The sequence below is a fragment of the Rutidosis leptorrhynchoides genome, chromosome 7 (assembly GCF_046630445.1).
Source record: "Rutidosis leptorrhynchoides isolate AG116_Rl617_1_P2 chromosome 7, CSIRO_AGI_Rlap_v1, whole genome shotgun sequence".
Lineage (NCBI taxonomy): Eukaryota > Viridiplantae > Streptophyta > Magnoliopsida > Asterales > Asteraceae > Rutidosis > Rutidosis leptorrhynchoides.
The window spans coordinates 280,915,535-280,934,963 of record NC_092339.1 but is presented as its reverse complement, the minus strand read 5'-3'; the positions used below and the strand labels follow the sequence as shown (position 1 = coordinate 280,934,963).

Below are 19,429 nucleotides of genomic sequence, written 5' to 3'. Positions count from 1 at the left end.
TTTTGTTTTTTAACTTATGTTTACGTTTTACGTTTATATTTACTTGTTACTTTTTTTTTTACGTGTTACTTTTTTTTTTTTAACTTATGTATACTTTTTTACGTTTTACGTTTTTTAACTTTTTTTTTTTACGTTTTTACGTTTATGTTTACATTTATATTTACGTGTTACTTTTGATTTACGTTCATGTTTTACATTTACGTTTTACATTGGGTTTAGGGTTAACTGTTACAAATGATTTTAAATGCCCTAACAAAATATGATAGAATTTCAAATCACTAACCAAACTGGCACCTAATTTTTCCGAGACCAAATAGTTTCAAGAGTAACTCAGTTACTCGGTGCACGGCTGAATTAGCTAAAACCCTGGGCTGAAAAACCCCAAATTCATTTCTTATTAATAATTTTCTCTTCGTCCAATCAATGTTTGCTACAAAACACCGCTGCTTTCAAACCCTAACCTCTCGTTTGATTACCAATTACTCCAAGTACGTACGCACAATAATCTCTATCATATGCCCTACCGACCATATCGTAAATTAATTATGTATAATAACGAATTAATTTGATTAATTTTGTTTGATTTCAGGGATTTCAAGTTGTTGTTACGGCCCAATTTGACACCTAAGTATGATATACAGTCAAATTTTATGATTAGAGATGAAAGTGTATTGAGCTCAATTAGGTTTTGGAATTGTTTCGATGAAAATCGAATGTATTCGACATCGAAAGGACGAAGCATGAGAAGTAAAGTGGAGATGAGGATGAAAAAAGAGTCTGGTAAAACCCTAAGGGAGATCAGGAGGGCTAAAAAGATTCAAAAAAAGTTAATGACTGATGAAGAACGCCTCATTTATAACCTTAAAAGAGTACGTTTTCGCCTTTAATAAATCAAATTGTAACAATTTTTATTATCTTTATATGCAATTAGGAGATGTTTGTTTGTATTGTACATAAAGTCTTGAACTTGATTAGTGTTTTTAATTAGATTGCTAGATGTTATAAGGGAACATGAAAATGACTGCAAAAATGTATATACATTCTAGTAATCGATAGAGAAACACTCACTTTGATAGGAATAAGTATCAAATTTCGTATGCCTACCGAAACACATTTATAATAGTGCGAAGATCGAATGAAATTTCTAATATCACCTTATATATACAGACATTGCTTTAAAATAAATGGAAGTTCCAGGTAGTCGTTAAATTTGGCATGGTTGTAAAAGTATCCCGACTAGACCGACTATTCCCCTACTAGTCGGGATTTTGCTGTAGTCCGACAAGTCTCCCACTTGGCTGATTTATTTGGTCAAAATTTTCAAAAGTTCAATTTGGATGGTCAAAGTTGAACTTATTAGTTCAATGTTGGATTTATTAGGTCAAATTAGTCAAGTCGGTCAAATACATTTAAGGTCAAAGTATGTTAACTCCCAACTAGTCTTCGACTTGGCCGATTAGTCCCAACGAGTCCCGACCGACTAGTCCCAACGTGTCCCGACCGACTAGTCCCTGACCTTGTAATTTGGGAAGTTCAACAACTAAACGATATTACGTGTTGTTTGGAACTTTCAATTAAAGTCATAGAGCTTATCCCCGATTAAATAGTTGATGATTTCTTGCTTATTTTGGACTCAAAGAAAAATCTTTCTTCAGATTTTTGGTTATTATCTATTCGTGAAATAAGTGATGATCCGATAAAATATGAGAAATATGAGTCGCGCGGAGAAAAGATGGATTTTTTTTTTTTTTTTATCAATTGTACTATTTTTAGTGTAGGCTGGTAATGGGCGCTGAATGTGTTTGCCATGCATTTTTTTTTTTTTCCCTTCTTGGCAAGTGCTTCATTCTGTTTGCCATGCATTTTTTTTTCCTTCTTGGCAAGTGCTTCATTGTGCTTCATATCATAAAATCGTTCATTCAATACAAACGTTTCATTATAATCCTATCATTAGTTTACTTCTTATATATGTGTATATTTGGACAATTGCAGGCCAAGAAAAAGGTGGCATTACTACTTCAGAAGCTGAAAAAATACGAACTACCAGAGTTACCACCTCCTCGGCATGATCCTGAGCTATTGACCCCCGAACAAGTTCAGGCATTAAAAAAGATTGGTTTCAGAAATAGAAATTATGTACCGGTTGGTGTTCGTGGAGTGTTTGGAGGTGTTGTTCAAAACATGCACATGCATTGGAAATTTCATGAAACCGTGCAAGTTTGTTGCGATAACTTCCCCAAGGAAAAGATCAAGGAGATGGCGACCATGCTTGCACGGTTAAGTGGTGGCATTGTGGTTAACATACATAACGTCAAAACGATTATCATGTTTCGTGGAAGAAATTATAGACAACCCAAGAATTTGATACCGATTAACACCCTTACGAAACGGAAGGTGGGTTTTTATTTTGTTTGTTTGATGATTATTGTGCCTTCTTGATTATCAACAAGTTTAAGATAATATGATATACCACTGTTGTAAAAGTTGGCTGACGCGTCGGTTTGGGGACAAGCCCGTCTCGACTCGTCCAAAAACACCTTAAAAGTCGGTCAACACTAAAAAGTCTGGTCAAAGTTGATCAAAGTCAGGTCGAGTCCGGTCTGAGTCGGTCAAAGTCAAAGATAGGTTAAAATTTTCATATTTTTTAAAGTCAATGTTGGTCAACGACCGACTTGTCCCCGAATCCACCAACTCGTCCCTCTAAGGTACAGACCTATTTGTTCCCGACTCGCGACTTTTACAACAGTGAAATACTCATATTTGGCGATACATTAACTTGTGTTGATTATGATGGTTGAAATCCAAATGCAGGCATTATTTAAAGCTAGATTTGAACAAGCGCTTGATTCTCAAAAACTGAACATAAAGAAAATAGAGCAGCAGCTTAGGAGGATGAACTTAAACCCCGATGATCCAGTCGCCATGGCCAGCATACAAAGAGTGGCATCCACATTCTTTAATGCAATAGACAACAAGGAAGGAAGCCCTTACGTTTTCCGCGGTGATGACAAAAATCGCACCGTAAACGTAATCGAAGAATCGGAATCCGGTGACGATAGTGATCAAGAAGAGCTCGATAAATTCATAGCTGAGATCGAGGATGCGGCCGATCGAGAGTGGGAAGCAGAGGAAGCTGCGGAAAAAGAAGAAGTCAACAAAATTAGATATCTTTATAAAGAAGATTACGATGGAAGGTATACAAAGCCGGGAATGGGTAGGATGGCCCCACAAAGGAATAATAGTAGTAATAGTGAGACTGACGATGAAGATGAAGAAGACGATGAAGATGAAGAAGAAGCTCATTATGTTCGTAAAGTGGATAGATCGAAGGGTGGTCATAATGGAAAACCTAGAAATGTTAGGAGCGAATTTGTTCGAGAAGAATCTGAACAGGAAGATATTTTGGATGATCTGGAAAATGTCATGTTTGAATCTGACGAAGAAAATAAATTGTCGTCATCATTAAAAGCGCCAAATTATGACAGTGAAAGCAAGGGGAAAACGTCGAAAAATATGGATGAAGATTGGGATAGTGATTAAGTCGAAGATATTTGTTACGTATTAACGTGATGCAATCTTTAATTGTAATCAAAACGAGTCAATTTTGCACCTGAGATGGTTTACCGATGCTTGCTGCATTTATTGAGTAGTATTTGATTGGCATTTGTTTGTTAGATGGCATGAGATTGTGCAGGGAGTTCTCATACAAGTAAGCAACTTTCGACACAGACTATAAATATCATGTATTCATTTTGGATCGGATCGTTGATCCTATATTTGATATTCTTCATATTTTCTTGTCAATCAGCTTTTAAGGCTAGCCTCTTTGTTAACTAGTCTGCAAATCATGTTTTAATGTAAGAAGAGAACCAATCATCTTTTCTTTTTTCTTTCTCGTTTTAAGTTAGAGGTGGCGAAATACTTTAAAGCTCCAGGTGTATGATTGAACATGCCCTATTTTCGCCACCTCTTACTTAAAAGGAAAATAGGCGTGTTGTAATCATACACCTGGAGCATGGCATGACAACATATTAACGTGATGCATATCTTTATTTTAAAGCTCCGGGTGTGTATGATTACAACAAGCCTATTTTCGTGGTAAATATTCATTTGAATCCTTAATTTTACTTGATATCCTACAATCATATGTGATTGGATCTTTACAATCACATGTGATTGTAATGACAATCACATGAGATTGTCCCACATTTTTAATCCTAGTCAATCACATGTGGTTGTCCCGCGTTTTTAATCATAGTCATTGATTATATTGATCGAATGACTGAGATCCCCTAGTTTTCAAGCAAAATTAAGGATGCAAATTAATATTTCTCCTTAAAATTTTCGTATCATCCTTTTTTTTTTTTTCATGTGTGGTTATGTCATGCTCTAGGTGCATGGTTACAAAAATTGTTAAACTCAGTAGTGACTAACTTAATAAGAAAATAATCACATTTGTAATATTATACCCTCCTAGGGCACGTATGTTCCTGTTCCATTTCTGCAAGTTTGTCATGATGCATGAACATTTTAAGACCATTATCTCAAACAACTGGAGCATGGCAGGACCACATATGGTGGTTGCACATGTAAACCACACCTGGTCTGGACCAACAGTTCTCTTGGCTCCATTCTAAGACCGTTTTGGACTCCTGTTGTTATGTAAACCTGTATGTATTTGCCTGGTCTAGAATTTGTTTTCTAAAGAGGATTTTGGATGCTTTCTATGAAGTTGTATGTGATTCATAAATAATCAGAATAAGATAACCACTTCTAATTAAACGAGTTGTTGAAACAAAAACAATACCTAATCTCGTATGGTGATAATCATACCTCATCACATAAATATGATCACGTGCATGGCATGTGATGTAAGGAACTTTTAATGAACGTTAATGTCAGATATACGCGCAAGAAGTGAAAACTACGTGGACTGACCACACAAGAATAAAACTTTTAAGTACTGAACGCATAATCTGAACAACCACGAGGAATGTCCGAGTAATTAGGTCTTAACTAAACACGAGATATACTTTCATATGCAAATATTCATCTAATATATGCTAATTTTGATTAGTTTGTAGGTTCATTAAATGTGCAATTCAGGAAGTATGCTTCTTTTTCAAGTGATCAATTATTTGAGCATTGCTATTCTAGTTGTAGTTTAGATATTTGCCAGATAAAAATAGTGTGTATAAAGGGCAAGGGTACTATTTATCTCCATTTTCTTTTAGAAAAAAAAAAAAAAGGCAAACCTAAAGATATTACTTTTCTACTTTTTAATTTTTGGTATAAAGTTTTGTTGCAGGTAAACAATCAAAACTAGATTCGGTTCACTCAAAACTAAATTAAAACTAAAGGCCAACGAAGCATTGTTTCACGGCATCTCCTTCACCTTGTGTGTTGGGGCTGGGGGTTAAGTCATGGGTTCGAGTATCGCTCTGCTCATTCTATTAATTAATCTGACTGAAATATGAATATCCAGATTTACCTCAGGGGGGTTTTCTCCCGGATCCATTCAGGATTCAAACCCGATCCGCCTGCCCCTCGGGATGGTTAAAGGAACGGGTTCCTGTAATGCGATTCGGGTTTCCTCCCGAACGTGTGTGTCTGCAAATGATGAGTGTCGTTGAAATAAATGATACACTTATGTAAAGCTTGTCGTTCAAAAAAAAAAAAAAATTAAAACTAAACGGGTGTTTAGATTAGCTTATAAAGCCAAATTAGCCCAAATAAAAAAAAATAAAACTTATGATTTTTGACTTGTTACTTTATAAACTTATGATTTTTGACTTATTACTTTATAACGAAAATCATACGCCCACGAAAATAGCTTATCTATACACATTAATGAGCTAAATATATTAAGCTTAGTATATTGTATCTTGTGGTCCGTCTTATGTTCTTTATCTGGTTCCGCTCCTTCGTAGTTTCATGTTATTCTCCGGAGATGAATGTTCAGATTGGTGTCACTCGAGAGGGGCCCAGCGTGGTGAATAGATTTCGACGCAAGAAACGAATTTTCAGGCCTCTAATTAAACACCATTTTATTAATTTCGTTCTAGAAAGAAAACAATGGAAACGGAAAACATGTCGTGTGAAACAAACGTGGATTGATAGAGTTATTCTCAATAATTTTATGAAACAATCGGATGTGGATGGTTGTTCATGATCATGCTCATGCTCGGACTCGGACTCGGATTCGGGCTCGGACTCGGATTTGGGCTCGGACTCGGATTCGGACTCGGGGTCGGACTCATCGTAGGCTTTATTTTGAGCTTCTATTTGTGCTAATGGTCTTTTTGGCCGTGATGTTAGCCTTCTTTTGTCGCGGGGATCGTTAAGTTGGTTTTTGCTTTCGTATGTGTGGTCTTTTTGGTCGTGATGTTAGCCTACTTTTGTCGCGGGGTTCGTTAGTTCGTTTTTGCTTTCGTATGTGTGTTTTGCTCGTGTTTCGTTGTATTTGCTAGCTTCTGGCTAGTTGTATTGCGTTCTTTTTTTCTATAATAAATTTCTTGCCTTTCAAAAAAAAAAAAAAAAGTTTCATGTTATTCTCAAATTTTTGTTTGATTAGTCTGTTTATAGTTTTTTTAGGATGTTAAGGAGGCTCGTTTATAGATTGTTTTTGTTTAGATGGTTGCTTTGTAGGTTCAAACTTCTCCATTTTCCTATGTACTTTTGTATTTCTTGTTGATGAAGTTTTTTTTTTTTTCTTCCTTCTTTTTAAATGACCTCGTTTATATGAACATACATTATTTTTGGACAAAAAAAGAAAAAAAGAAATATGCTCTATCTACAAGCTCTAAATACAAGGTAGTCCAAACACCCCTCGCTAGTTTGGTTCACTTTATTTGTTTGTATCGGGCTCTTTCAAATGAAATATACTACTCGTAATATACTATTACTTGTATGTATATATTTTTTTGAAAAGCAGAAATTTTTATTACTCGAGAAGTGTCCAAATAATGCAAGAAACATCGCAAAGACGAAAGGATGCCGAGCTAGAAACCAAAATCTGATAATTACATTTATATTCATCGCAACATAACATTAAAATTAAACTAGAAAAGATTTTGGATTATGTAGCCAATCGTGCCAATCAATCTTTCTTCTTTTGCAACGCTTCGCAATCCAATCAATCTTTCTTCTTTTGCAACGCTTCGCGATCCAATCATAACTCTTTACTTGGATTTCGTTAAGTGCATTTGGAGTAGTCCAAGTAGTCTTTTTAAAAACATTTTGGTTTCTATTTCTCCAAATGAGATAACAACTAATCCATTCCACCGCTTGCCATATGATGCCACCCAATTCGGAACAAGACGAAGGAACAAGACCACGAAGGAGATTATCAAAAGAAAGATTGGTCGAATCAAAACCCCACCATTCCCGAACCTTTTCCCATACATCTTGAACTTTATCACATGTCAAAAGAGAGTGACTCACCGATTCAATATTACTATCACAAAGAGGGCAAAGGACGGAGTGAAGATCAATTCCCCGTTTATCAAGTTCGGATAAGACGAGTAATCTCTCATTCCTTGCTCTCCAAACAAAAACCTCCACCTTTTTAGGAACAAGATTGTTTTTAAAAGTCTCCAAATACGTGCTATTTGATGAATAACTTTTCGCCATAATTTGCTCTGTTTTTTTTTTTTTTTTTTTTTTTTTTTTGTAAAAATACCATTCCCACTTAACTTTCACGAAAATGTGTCTTCCTTTTCCGGATACATTTTGAATGATGATAATAATTTCTCGAGCTCTTCTAATTCAGATTTGGTACGCCCCGAACATTGCCGAGACCATTCCCAAGAATAGGAAACAACCCCGTCACTATAGCATACTCGATTGGAAACCGAAACTTGGGGGTTTGATTCGAGCGTCACTAATCTCTTGAAAATCTCCTTTAGCGGTTTGTCCTTTATCCAAACATCTTCCCAAAATCTCGTGTTGCATCCGTTGCCAATCACTTTCGCAAAAGAGGTTGAAAATTCGACACCCGTGTTGTCAATCTCGAGCCCTGCTTTAACAATATTGTTCCAAGTAGAATTATTAGAGATAAAAGTCCCACCCGAAAAAATAATTCCCGAATCCCCATAAATACTTTTAATGACCTTAACCCACAAGGAAGTAGTTTCGGTTAAGAACCTCCACCACCACTTGCCGACTAAAGCCAAATTTTTACAATTAAGAGACCCAAATTTAGTCCGCCATCCGCATAAGGGCGAATGGCATCATCCCATTTTACCCCTTAAATTTTAGATTTATCACCCGACCCAACCCAAAAAAATTTACGTCTTACACACTCAAGTTTTTTAAGCACGGAGGGCGGGGCACAGAAGAGCGAAAAGTAGTATAACGGCAAGCTATTTAAAACCACGTTCACGAGGGTTGTATGTCCACCGAATGAAATCGTACGCGCTTTCCAATTCGATAATCTTTTTTCAAATTTTTCTATCACCGGTTTCCAACTTGATAATTTTTTCATATTAGCACAAATAGGTAACCTGAGATACTTCATTGGAAAAACTCCCGATTTGCAACCAAAAATACTTGCCATGGAATCTACCTCACCTTTGTCAACACACACCTCGAGAAGGGTTACTCTTATTATAATTAACTTTTAAGCCGGAACTAAGTTCGAAACACTTTAGGCGTTTCATTAAATTTTCGATGTTTTCAAAACTCCATTTACCAAAAAACATAGTGTCATCGGCATATTGCAAATGTGAAATACGAATTTTATCTTTACCAATCTCGACACCTTCAAAAAGATTATTTGCAACCGCCGATTTAGCTAGCCAATTGAGTCCCTCGACAGCGATAATGAAAAGGAAAGACGAAAGCGGGTCGCCTTACCTAACCCCTCTCCCGAGTTTAAACTCTTTTGTTGGAGAACCGTTTACAAGAACCGAAATAGATGCCGACTTAAGACACGAAGCAATCCACAATCTCCATTTGGAGCCAAAACCCATCAAAACCATCATCTCATCTAGAAAATTCCAACTAAGGCTATCAAACGCCTTTTCGAAATCTACCTTGAACACCAAACTTTTAAGATGATTGGATTTTAAATATTCAAGTGATTCATTTGCCACCAAGACCCCATCGATAATGTTCCTACCTTTAATGAAAGCGCTTTGTTCGAATCCAACGAGATTTGGAATTACTTTTTTGATTCGATTCGAAAGTAGTTTAGCTATGATCTTGTAGAAACTACCAATAAGACTGATTGGCCTATATTCGCTTAAGCTCACCGGGTTAGCAATCTTTGGAATTAACGTTATGAAGGATGAATTACAACCCGAGGAAATAGTGCCCGTTCACCAAAAATATTGAATAGCCTCTACCAAGTCTTCTCGAATGATTGCCCAGAATTTTTTTGAAGAAACTCATGTTAAATCCATCCGGGCCCGGAGCCTTATTACTCACGCAATCCTTTATAGCTCCCCAGATTTCCTCCTCACTGAATTGATTTTCAAGGTCACTAGATTGTGAGGAGGAGAGTATGAAATTACCCGTAGCATTTTTAGGACCAGAGTAAGTGTGATCAGACCCCCAGAACCATTTCCCAACTGTCTGTCCGAAGCATTGCGATTTTCCCAGCCCAGATAGAAAATATTATCAAGCCCATGCCCATTGCACACCCTTGTATCTGAATGAACCGAACTGTTAACAGAAAGTGGGCCAGCCGATGCATTATGATTGGGCCTGTTAGAAAAGAAGAAACGAAGACTGGGCCTGGGGGTGGAAACAGTGCTGAAAATTTTCTGAAAATGATCAAAAACTGCATTTTTTCACTACATTCGGGTCCTCGTTCCATGTCCCATTAATGTTAATTCCTCGAATATTACATTTGTTGTTTTTTCTACGAATCGAAGCATGAAAAAACTTTGAATTCTCATCCTCTTCCATCGTCCACTTTATCCTAGCCTTTTGTTTAAGCATATTCGATTTAATGTTTTCTTTTTCAACCCAACAACGTCTACATTCTAACCATATTTCCCGATCCGTATCCGTGAGAGTATTTGATTCGGCTTTCAATTCCCACTCCATGGCTTCTTTTTTTAAGGCATCAATCTCTTTATCAAGACCCCCGAATTTTTTGGAGCTCCAATCCTTCAAAGCCATCTTAGCGTTTTTAAGTCTATCCCTAAAGTTACAATCTTTTCTCGACCCCGTATCGATTGCCCCCATGGCATCTCCCATGACTTCTCCCATATCTTCTACCTCACCTCCTTTCTTCATTTTAATACATACATCTGACTTTTTATCCTCAATTCCTTTCATATCTCTCTAACCAAACACGAACCCAAAAATGTTCCCCCGTCGCTCAAGTTCCGGTGACGTCAGCCAGCGATAATGTCTCACTTATGAAGTGATATCAAGATTAAGCTCTTGATTACTATTATGATTTATTGATTTCCAGGTTCAGTATTCTTACCACATATATTTTTATTTTCTAGGGGAATCGCTATCAATGTAACAAAAAATAAAATGGTTTTTATCTTTTTTTTTTTTTTTTTTTTTTTTTTTTTTTTAATTTAATGTGTATAAGTTACTAATAGACTGATTTCTTACTTCGTCGGGGGTTATTGATTGTTTCCTTGCTTCGACTCACCGACTGCAGGTTTATTAGTTTGTGTCTCTTTTGTTCGGCGCTACTTTTCTTCGATTGGTATGGTTTTCATCTTTCTTTCTTATTTACGTTTTCTCATTATGGATGTATTAAGTGATTTTGCTGTTATTAAATTACTACGTTTATCTATTTATTTGGTTGTTATTCGTCTTATTTCATTATGATATTTTGGTTATGTACATTTTATTCTATGAATTCGCTTAGTGATATTTTGATTTTGTTTGTCTCACTGGTTTGACAGGATTTTGTGTTTGTGTTAAAGGATGAAGAACCTTTTTCGGCCATTATAAAGTAGGTATATTTTCAATCTTCTTCGATATTATGTTTTAGTTCATCAGTAGGTTTCTTCACATATGTTAAAAATTAGGATGAATTCTTTATTAAATTCTTAGTTTTCTTTTTTTTTTACATAAACTTATATTTGTATAAAAATATTCTCTTGAATAAAATTTCATGAAAAAGGAAGTGTAAGTATACTTACATAACTTATAACTTTTATATATGAAATGAATGTTGAAAATTTTTGGGTTATAAGTGCAGTTTTACCATACTTTGGACCTAAATATGTATATTTATTTATATATAACACATTTGATTAACATTTTATATGTTCACGTAGCCTGTGACAAGGGCTTCGAAACGGTATTTTATGTGTCCAAAGTTATGTTGTATTGAATGAGATATCGTGCGCTAAAGTGAGGTAGTTAAATGGACCGGACGTTTAAGATTAATGACTGTTCAAGTTAAGTGGGTTGTTGTAGACTAATGTTATCCATCAAATTATAAGTTAATTGGGCTGATGCGATCATTCAGACTATAGGTAATGTGGGCTGCTCTGACCCATCAGGTTTTATGTGTCAGCTTGACCCATGACCCATTTAAACTTTGTTATGTTTCTACTGATGACAGCCACATCTTCTTATGTTGTTGTCATTCTATGGATTAAATTGTATTTATGTTTTGTTATGAACTTTTTTGTGTTACATCGAATTATAAATAAAACTAAATTTGTATTTTTTAAATTCATTCCTACTATGGAAACTTTCGTGTACAAATTCGTTTTTATGTGTTAGTATATTTGTGAATATAATACTTTGATTGAATGTCATATACTTTATAAAAATTATTATTTTTTGGATTGTGGATAGATTTTGAACTACCACCAGAAACTTTCGTGTACAAAATGTTGTTATGTTGTGTTGCGTTGCCTGTTTGTTCTGCTGTTGCAATCGCTTGCTGGTAATCATTCTATAACTTTCTTTATGTTAATAATTAGTTGATAATCTCGAATGTGTGTTTGGTTGTTTGTATTATTTTGTTAAAAATCGTTAATTTTTTTGGAATTTTTATACAAACTTGTGTTGCTAAAAGATGAAGATAAGATAATACAAGCTCCACTTGGAAGGGAATGTCATATAAGTCTTGGAAGAACTGTATCCATACGCGTGCATCAAATAGACTCGGTGGTTGCAATGTTACGTCAAAGGCTTCAGTTTCAGAAACGGTTTGAACACACTCCTTATTAACTGTTTCATACAAATCAATGTTAACTTTCGGTGGTAAGATGGGCAGGTTAGCTAATGGTTCACAATATTAATTATGGGTTGACCCACAAACATTTGATTTTTCTGTTGTAAATTAATGTGTTAATCATTAGAACTAAACCAATGTTTCTTACTGCAAAGACTATTTTGATGATGTATTTAGGAGATTGTATCAGTTTTAAGTAGACTTTGGGTGTATTTAGGAGGTTGTATTAGTTTTAAAAAGAGTTTGGGACTTTAGGTGGCTTTCAACCCATTCCAACCCTTTCGGCATGCTCTCCTTTATGATAGTTCGTTTTTTTTAAGTACACTAATTGTGAAATATGACATAACCCATACAGACACATTCATAATCTAGGCCTTTTTCAGTTTTTATGTTTAATATTCCAGTTCAACATTCCACTGCGGGTTACGTTGAAGCTAACTTCAAATGTTCTTTTTACAAAAAACGTTGAAACGAGTAGGGCGTTTTTACTGTTACTTGTCTTATATAGGGTTGTGTTTATTATAATATTTGCTCTTTGTGTTTCTAAATCATCGTGCTATAATAGCTATTGTGTCATGTAAGTGTTTGTTTCGTTTTGCAGTATTACGAGTGGGTTGTACGATGCTATTGATAGAGGTGACTATAATTGGTCAGAAGTGGGTTCCCATGTTATACTACCTTCTTCTTTTACTGTGGTCCACGGTTTTAAATGAAATTGAGGCGTTTTGTTGCATTTATGAAAGAACAAAGACCGTTTGGCCATTTCAAAGCAAGTTAGTCTTTCATGTTACTATTGTTTGTAGCTATTGATTATGTTTACTATGCATACTATCATTTTATGTTTGATTATATTGATATTAGTTTGAATAAGTATTGCGCATATAAATATGTATATGGTAGGCAATACATAGCGAAAAGGAATGATTCAATTGTTACTTCCACTGCTACGTCTTAGCTCATGGTATATCAATTAAAGATTACTTTTAGGGTTTTTTTATTAATCACACAGTTATGTTATTTATGGTAGTTTAGTCATTTTTTCAAGATTAATCAACGTTTTATTTGTTCATTCTTTGGTTAAAATTTTGCAATATTATATAACTGCTGATTTTGTACAGGTGTGATGATGCAGGAAAAACTGATATCCGTAGTTTGATTCTTGCATACAGATTCATAAGTTTAGCCGTGTTAATGGGATGATTTGGGATGCATAATTAATTATTTAATTAGCAGTACAAATATGTAAAGCATTATAATCGTAAAACATTTATAATCGTTTTTGGTTGTAGTTTGTGTGCCAAAAAAAACATGAATAAAATGTGCCGTGTAAATCAGGTGCCTAATCAATAGCTTGCGTTAAAATTGCATAAAATTCTGAGCACCAGCCCGCGAACCCTAACTCTTGTTTCAATCAACACCCCCACACCAGTTGACCTCAAACAACATATTACCACCAAAAGTTCATCCACATACACATCATCAGCCAAACTTGTACGGTACAACTCATAGCAACACATCCTAGAACAAGTAACCTCACAAAATAGTCTAGTGGTTGAGGTACTGTTATCCACTCAAACATTAGACTCATCATTCGGCTTCTCGTAAGCAGTTTCCAGGCAACAGATACTTGTACTCATCTGCATGATTCAACAGATACGAAGGAAGATGAACCGCTGAATACGAATGAGAGATTGGACCCATCTTTGATATAATATCCTTAAACGTGTACTCCTCGGGAAGCATATCGTACAAGTCATCACCCTTACAAATCACATTCTGAATCCGTTTCAGATCAAGATAATGAGAGAACCTTACTCTATCCGTATGACTATACGCTTTCATCTTAAAAACAAAATCACTAATCTTTCGAAAACAAAAACTACAATGCCACCCTGAATCCGCCAATAAATAATCCGTCTGTCGATAATGAACATATCTTGTTTTACCCTTTTGATACTGATGAACTGAAGCTCTCCAACTACTATGATCTACATTGAACTCATAAGAGTACAAATAATTATTCAAATTTAAATGTACAATTTGTGGGGGCCCGTCACACCATCTCAAAAGATCAATCGTATGAGCACTAGGAATTTCATCAACATCAGACATTATCAGCAAATCATCATCTTCAATACCAGCTATTCTAAGAAGATGATCAAGTGCTACTCTTTGATACGCTTCTTCGTAAAAAGGGTTTTCGCCTTTTTTAAATCTACCACCAATCGTCCCATAAGTCAAACGGGGTTCAACAAAATCGAATCTTTTTTTGTTAATTTTGAAATAATGTGGTTTTGGTATACTTGTGAATGTAGAGTTGGTTTCAAGAAGCACAAATTGGGTGATATAAGGGTAAAGTTCTTTCCATCTAATATTAAGCATGTCAATCTCATTATTGAATAAAACCGCATCGTACACCTTTCTTGGATAATCGCGTACCACCCAACCGTGAAGTTCGCAAAGTGATGTCATCGAAACGTTTTCATGATAATAATGGGGAATTGTGATGAAAGGTTTAGGGGGAGATTGCCATAATGGTCTTAAAAAGGATGTGAATTTTGGTCCATGAAAGTATGCACCAACAAAACCGATCGGAATGAGTATAAATACTACAATAAATGTTCGCAAATCAAGAGTTTGCATCATGCAACGAACTCGAGCTGTTCTGCTTAACTCCTCCTACAAATTTTGAAAACCAAAAGGAACCTGATAAGCTTCAACTTCACTTGCTTATAGAGTGACACATAAAGAAGTACTATTATGAACATTCTTTAATGTGTCAACAAAGCAGACTGATTATTTTTTTTTCTTAAAATGGCAACAAGTAATCAACAAAACAGACTGAAGCACAATATTGTTTTGATTATTTAAGTAAATGCTTATTAATTTTGGTCATTAATCACTACAAATCAAAATGCTATAGTGATTGTGATTGAAAAGCATGTATTTAGTTGAAAAAGAGCATTATAACCCTAGAATCAATATTCTAACCATGATCACTTCATTCACTTGTATGAACATATTCTAAAAACCTGAAAATGAAATTCATATTCATATTCATTCTATTTTTGATCAAGCAAACAACCCATTTTTACAGACTGAATTAATAACAGATAGAATGCAAGGTATATTATATAAATATGTATATATAGATACAAACATATACCTGACCACAAACGTTGTCCCAGTAGTCATCCTTCTTTTTGGAAGATAAATAACCATCAGCCATGATAAGAGCTCAAATCAAGAATTACAAAAACAATCCTTTATGATTACTAAAATGCTGATTTGAGCCCTCCACAATCAAGAGAGCTAGTTCTTCTTCTTCTCCTACTCTGTTTTTTCTTCTTCTTAAATATAAATATTAAAACCGGTATAAACCCTGATCAAAATGCTTGAGTTCCTGGGTATATATACCGATTACTGGATTAAAAAAAAAACAAAAAAACAAAAAACAAAAAGGAGACTGATTTAAATAATAGAAAAAAACCTGCCCCAGAATCCAACCAAATTCCAGGGACTCTGTCTACGATAAAAAAATAATATATATTTGAATTAAAGCCGTTTACTTAATTAAGTGGTTCTGTTTTTTTTCTACAAAACAGATGATAGGATTTAGATACAGATTTTGTATGTATATTTGTATGCAGTAGTATTTGTGTTGCTGCAATTCTGGAAAATTTTAGGGAGAATCAAATGGCTTTTTTTTTTTTTTTTTTAAATAAAAATCTACTTAGAATTCTTTCATTCGTCACTCACACAAGCGTTAGGAGAAACCCAATTCGCGACGATGTTGACAGTATCATCGAAGGTTGGAAAAACCGTTCACAGACCTTTTCAAACCGCATTGATGTTGACAATACCATAAAAAGTTAAAAACTCCCTACTTGAAATGAAAATCGAACCTGAATTAACAGTATTCCAAGTTAAATCTCAACCAATACTATTCAAGTCAAACTTAGGTGGTGAATGAAATGATTTTTAATAAAAAGGCATAGCCCTTATAATTTCCTGTTATATTTATACATTTAAAATTGATATACGTATGCCAATGGGGCTTTGCCTCATTGGTCACCATGTTAACATGGTGTTCGAGGAGACCAGGGTTCGAGTCTCGGGGGGGGGGGGGGGGGGATTTTCGTGAATTAACTTCTAACCACTAACATTGCCTTTCAAAAAAAAAAAAAAAAAAAAAAAAAAAAAAAAAAAAATTGATATACGTATTAGCTAATACATTAGTTACTATATATATTTAATATATGAATAAAAAAAGAAAAGATATTTGAGTGGACCTCTCCTTCGACTCCTAGAGTAAACCGTTTAATTTGGTGTTGTTCAGTGTCAGTTTCGATCTTTTAGTGATTTGCTGATGACTGGATAGTATTGGACTGACATTGAAAAACTAACATTGTTAATAGAATGAGAAAGTCGTTCAATATCACTTTTCAGTGTCAGTTTTCAATGTTTTAAATAGAAAAAATATTTATTATTTAATAAATTTATATTTTTAGTTAAATAAATAAATTAAAAATAAAATTAGTCAAAAAAAAAAATACAATTCATAAAACATCAAAGTAAATTATAATTAAAACATTAAACAAAAACTTAAATAAATACTGGTCTTCTCATATAGTCAAAAAATGTTCCACCAAATCAGATCGTACCTTCGTGCACTATCCTATCACGTAATTCCTTCGTCCTTCTCTTATACGTGTCACACCTACCGATCCAACTATTTCGCATGTTCACAACCGGTTCATAAACTTTAGCATTCTCAACGATATTGTACCTGGTATTCCCAACAATTATGTTGTAGAGAATGATACAACAATACATAATCCTTTGAATAGCTTTCACCTTGTAAGCATGTGCCGGTTGTTGTAGTATATGTCAACTCCATATAAATTCTCAAAGGTTCTTGATATGGCCGAAACGGACAGTTTTATTCGTGCGGTGTCGTTAGACCACAGGACGTCTGATTCAGTTGATCAAGGTAGCACACAGTGGTTTTGTTTATTTATATTGTGCGGGGCCTAAATTTACTTTTACTTTCTAAGGTGTAGAATGTGTAAGTTAACCTAGTGTTGTGTTTTTTTATGGACTAACGAATTGAAGATCAAGTGGATAATTGTCTTTTAGTTAAATTATCTGGATAAAAGATAGTAGTTGGTTTAAGCTAAAAATCCTAAATGCAGAAAAGTAAATAAGTGGAAGGATATCCGGAGTATGCAGATCAGGGAAATGTTGACCAAGATATCAGTGTTGGATTGGGGAAAGGTAATTATGCTTATGTTAAGACTATGCTTGGAATGATGTAGATCTGGTTGGATGAGGCAATTACACAGACCTACTTATCTCTGAACTCTCGGAGCTCTCTTTGAGCAGTGAGAAGTATGTCACTTGGTCGTATAATTGAAAGGTAGCAATACCTCGGAGGTTATCCTCAGTAAAGTACTAGGTTTATTAGTGAGTTAAGCTATAATCCTAACCCTCGTTATCAGTTTAGTTAACTGAATAACAACGTGCCGTGTTGATTGAACACTGATCACAAACGGAAGAAATCCGTCGGTTTAAGTTGGCAAAACCTTAAATGAAAACTAACAACCATTCCATCATACTAATGAGATCATATCAATTCAAACATGTAACAACCCAACCCGTTATCCAACCGAAAACGCGAAATAAACCCTCATTAAACTTTAAATCGTCAATATCGAACTTTAAATCCATACATATGAGGTATCGTCACATCGAATTTAAACCCTCATCAAACAAACAATCTTGTTATGGCATCGTCAATATCGAACTTTAAATCCATATATATGAGGTATCGTCACATCGAACTTAAACCCTCATCGAACAACATAATAATGGTATGGCATCGTCCCATCGAACTTTAAATCCATACATATGAGGTATCGCCGCATCGAACTTTGACCCTCATCCCGCATTGAATAATATAATAGTAGTATGGCGTCGTCATCATCGAACTTGAAGTCCATACACATGAGGTATCGCCGCATCGAACTTAAACCTTCATCCCGCACCCCGGTCCCAATGTGGCCCAAGAGAAGTGTACTCTACCGAATAAAACTCGCCACGTCGTACACAAGCAACCAAATTATATACATAAACGTATAAATATTCCACTCACCTCGGGTACTTGAAACGCTAATCCCGCTTGAGCTTCCAATTGACCAAATGTAAATCACCTAAGAAATTCACAAAAAATAAGCTAAACACTCTAGCTTATGTCCAAAACACCTTAAGTGCAATTTCGATCAATTTGCACTTACCTCCATTTTGACTAAGTCAAACATCGCCCAAAACGCCCATAATCACAATTAGCTAGTGATTATGTTCCAATACTACATTTTACTCAATGTTTCATCATCAAACATTTACTTGTATCCTTTTGGCACAAAACCCATTTTGACCAAATCTCAAGTCAAAACACCAATTTTGCAAGCTCATACCCTTAATCACTAACAACCTAAGTTAACTAGTGATTTCAACACCCAAACATGATTATTAGCTAATCAATTTCATCATCCAACCCAAAACCCACCAACAATGGTCATCGACACCATTTAATAGCTTAATCACCTATATCAACTAGTGGGTTTACTCAAGAACACACAAGTCAAAACCCTAACTTGGAAATCAAATCTAACAATTGAAATTCGAAGTTAGAACTTACCAACACTACCAAAACGTAGCCAAGGAAGAGATGAACAACTTTAACACTTGGACTTTTGATCAATTCAAGCTCCTTCTTCTCCAAATCTCCAAATCTCTCTCTAGAATCTCCCTCTCTCTCTAAGATGAAATGAGAGTGTGTGTGGATGTGAAAATGATCCAAAGCTAGATCCAAATATGGTATTATGGCCACAGGATCTGTCCTCAAGTGAAATAACCAAAATGCCCTTCATTTAACTCTAATTAAAAGAAAACATGAAACTGCCATCAGACAAGGTGCGCGGCGCACACCCATTACCCTGCGCAGCGCGCACAGGGGGTCTGATCAGTTCTTTCAGTATAAAATCACACCACGCTTCACCCATTTCATGTACACCATATATACCTTATGTACATTAAATATTTAGGTCTTACAACTCTCCCCCACTTAAACTCGATCGCGTCCTCATGATCTTCGTCGCTTAACCAATCGGACCTACACTCTACGGTCCTTCGACGTACATCCGAACTTGATTTCCGCACATAATCTATTAACCCAAAGGATTTTCCCATTTTCTAACACGC

At 35.2% G+C, this 19,429-nt stretch overlaps 3 protein-coding genes and 1 long non-coding RNA gene across 7 annotated transcripts; 2 read left to right on the top strand and 2 right to left on the bottom strand.

Moving 5' to 3' along the window:
• The first annotated feature begins 318 nt into the window (after positions 1-318).
• On the top strand, positions 319-3,844 carry LOC139858108 (CRM-domain containing factor CFM9, mitochondrial-like). Its single transcript, XM_071846962.1, has 4 exons — positions 319-488; positions 590-869; positions 1,993-2,394; positions 2,812-3,844. The coding sequence occupies exons 1-4, from the start codon at positions 424-426 to the stop codon at positions 3,538-3,540; spliced, it is 1,476 nt and encodes a 491-aa protein (XP_071703063.1). The 5' UTR covers positions 319-423; the 3' UTR covers positions 3,541-3,844.
• Positions 3,845-7,056: 3,212 nt separating this feature from the next.
• Positions 7,057-7,632, bottom strand: LOC139860041 (uncharacterized). The gene has a single exon (XM_071848815.1). The coding sequence runs from the start codon at positions 7,630-7,632 to the stop codon at positions 7,057-7,059; it is 576 nt and encodes a 191-aa protein (XP_071704916.1).
• A 3,243-nt stretch (positions 7,633-10,875) lies between these two features.
• LOC139858586 (uncharacterized) lies at positions 10,876-13,156 on the top strand. Of its 2 annotated transcripts, none has more exons than XR_011762999.1 (3): positions 10,876-10,931; positions 11,785-12,140; positions 12,768-13,156. It is a non-coding gene; the product is annotated as an uncharacterized lncRNA (long non-coding RNA). The 2 variants fall into 2 exon arrangements; XR_011763000.1 differs by having other exon boundaries at positions 10,898-10,927.
• Positions 13,157-13,621: 465 nt separating this feature from the next.
• On the bottom strand, positions 13,622-15,421 carry LOC139856806 (uncharacterized). Of its 3 annotated transcripts, none has more exons than XM_071845511.1 (2): positions 15,333-15,421; positions 13,622-14,845 (listed from the first exon to the last, which is right to left on the bottom strand). In XM_071845511.1, the coding sequence occupies exons 1-2, from the start codon at positions 15,393-15,395 to the stop codon at positions 13,754-13,756; spliced, it is 1,155 nt and encodes a 384-aa protein (XP_071701612.1). In that variant the 5' UTR covers positions 15,396-15,421; the 3' UTR covers positions 13,622-13,753. The 3 variants fall into 3 exon arrangements, with proteins under 3 accessions (XP_071701612.1, XP_071701613.1, XP_071701614.1); XM_071845512.1 differs by having other exon boundaries at positions 15,327-15,395; XM_071845513.1 differs by having other exon boundaries at positions 13,622-14,842; positions 15,333-15,395.
• Positions 15,422-19,429: the final 4,008 nt, after the last annotated feature.

Coding starts and splice junctions, on each gene's coding strand:
- LOC139860041 (XM_071848815.1), bottom strand. CDS start 7,632: ATGGCGAAAAGTTATTCATCAAATAGCACGTATTTGGAGACTTTTAAA.
- LOC139858108 (XM_071846962.1), top strand. CDS start 424: ATGTTTGCTACAAAACACCGCTGCTTTCAAACCCTAACCTCTCGTTTG. Junction 489..589: donor TTGATTACCAATTACTCCAA/GTACGTACGCAC, acceptor GTTTGATTTCAG/GGATTTCAAGTTGTTGTTAC. Junction 870..1,992: donor TCATTTATAACCTTAAAAGA/GTACGTTTTCGC, acceptor GGACAATTGCAG/GCCAAGAAAAAGGTGGCATT.
- LOC139856806 (XM_071845512.1), bottom strand. CDS start 15,395: ATGGCTGATGGTTATTTATCTTCCAAAAAGAAGGATGACTACTGGGAC. Junction 14,846..15,326: donor ACGTTTGTGGTCAGGTATAT/GTTTGTATCTAT, acceptor CAAAATTTGTAG/GAGGAGTTAAGCAGAACAGC.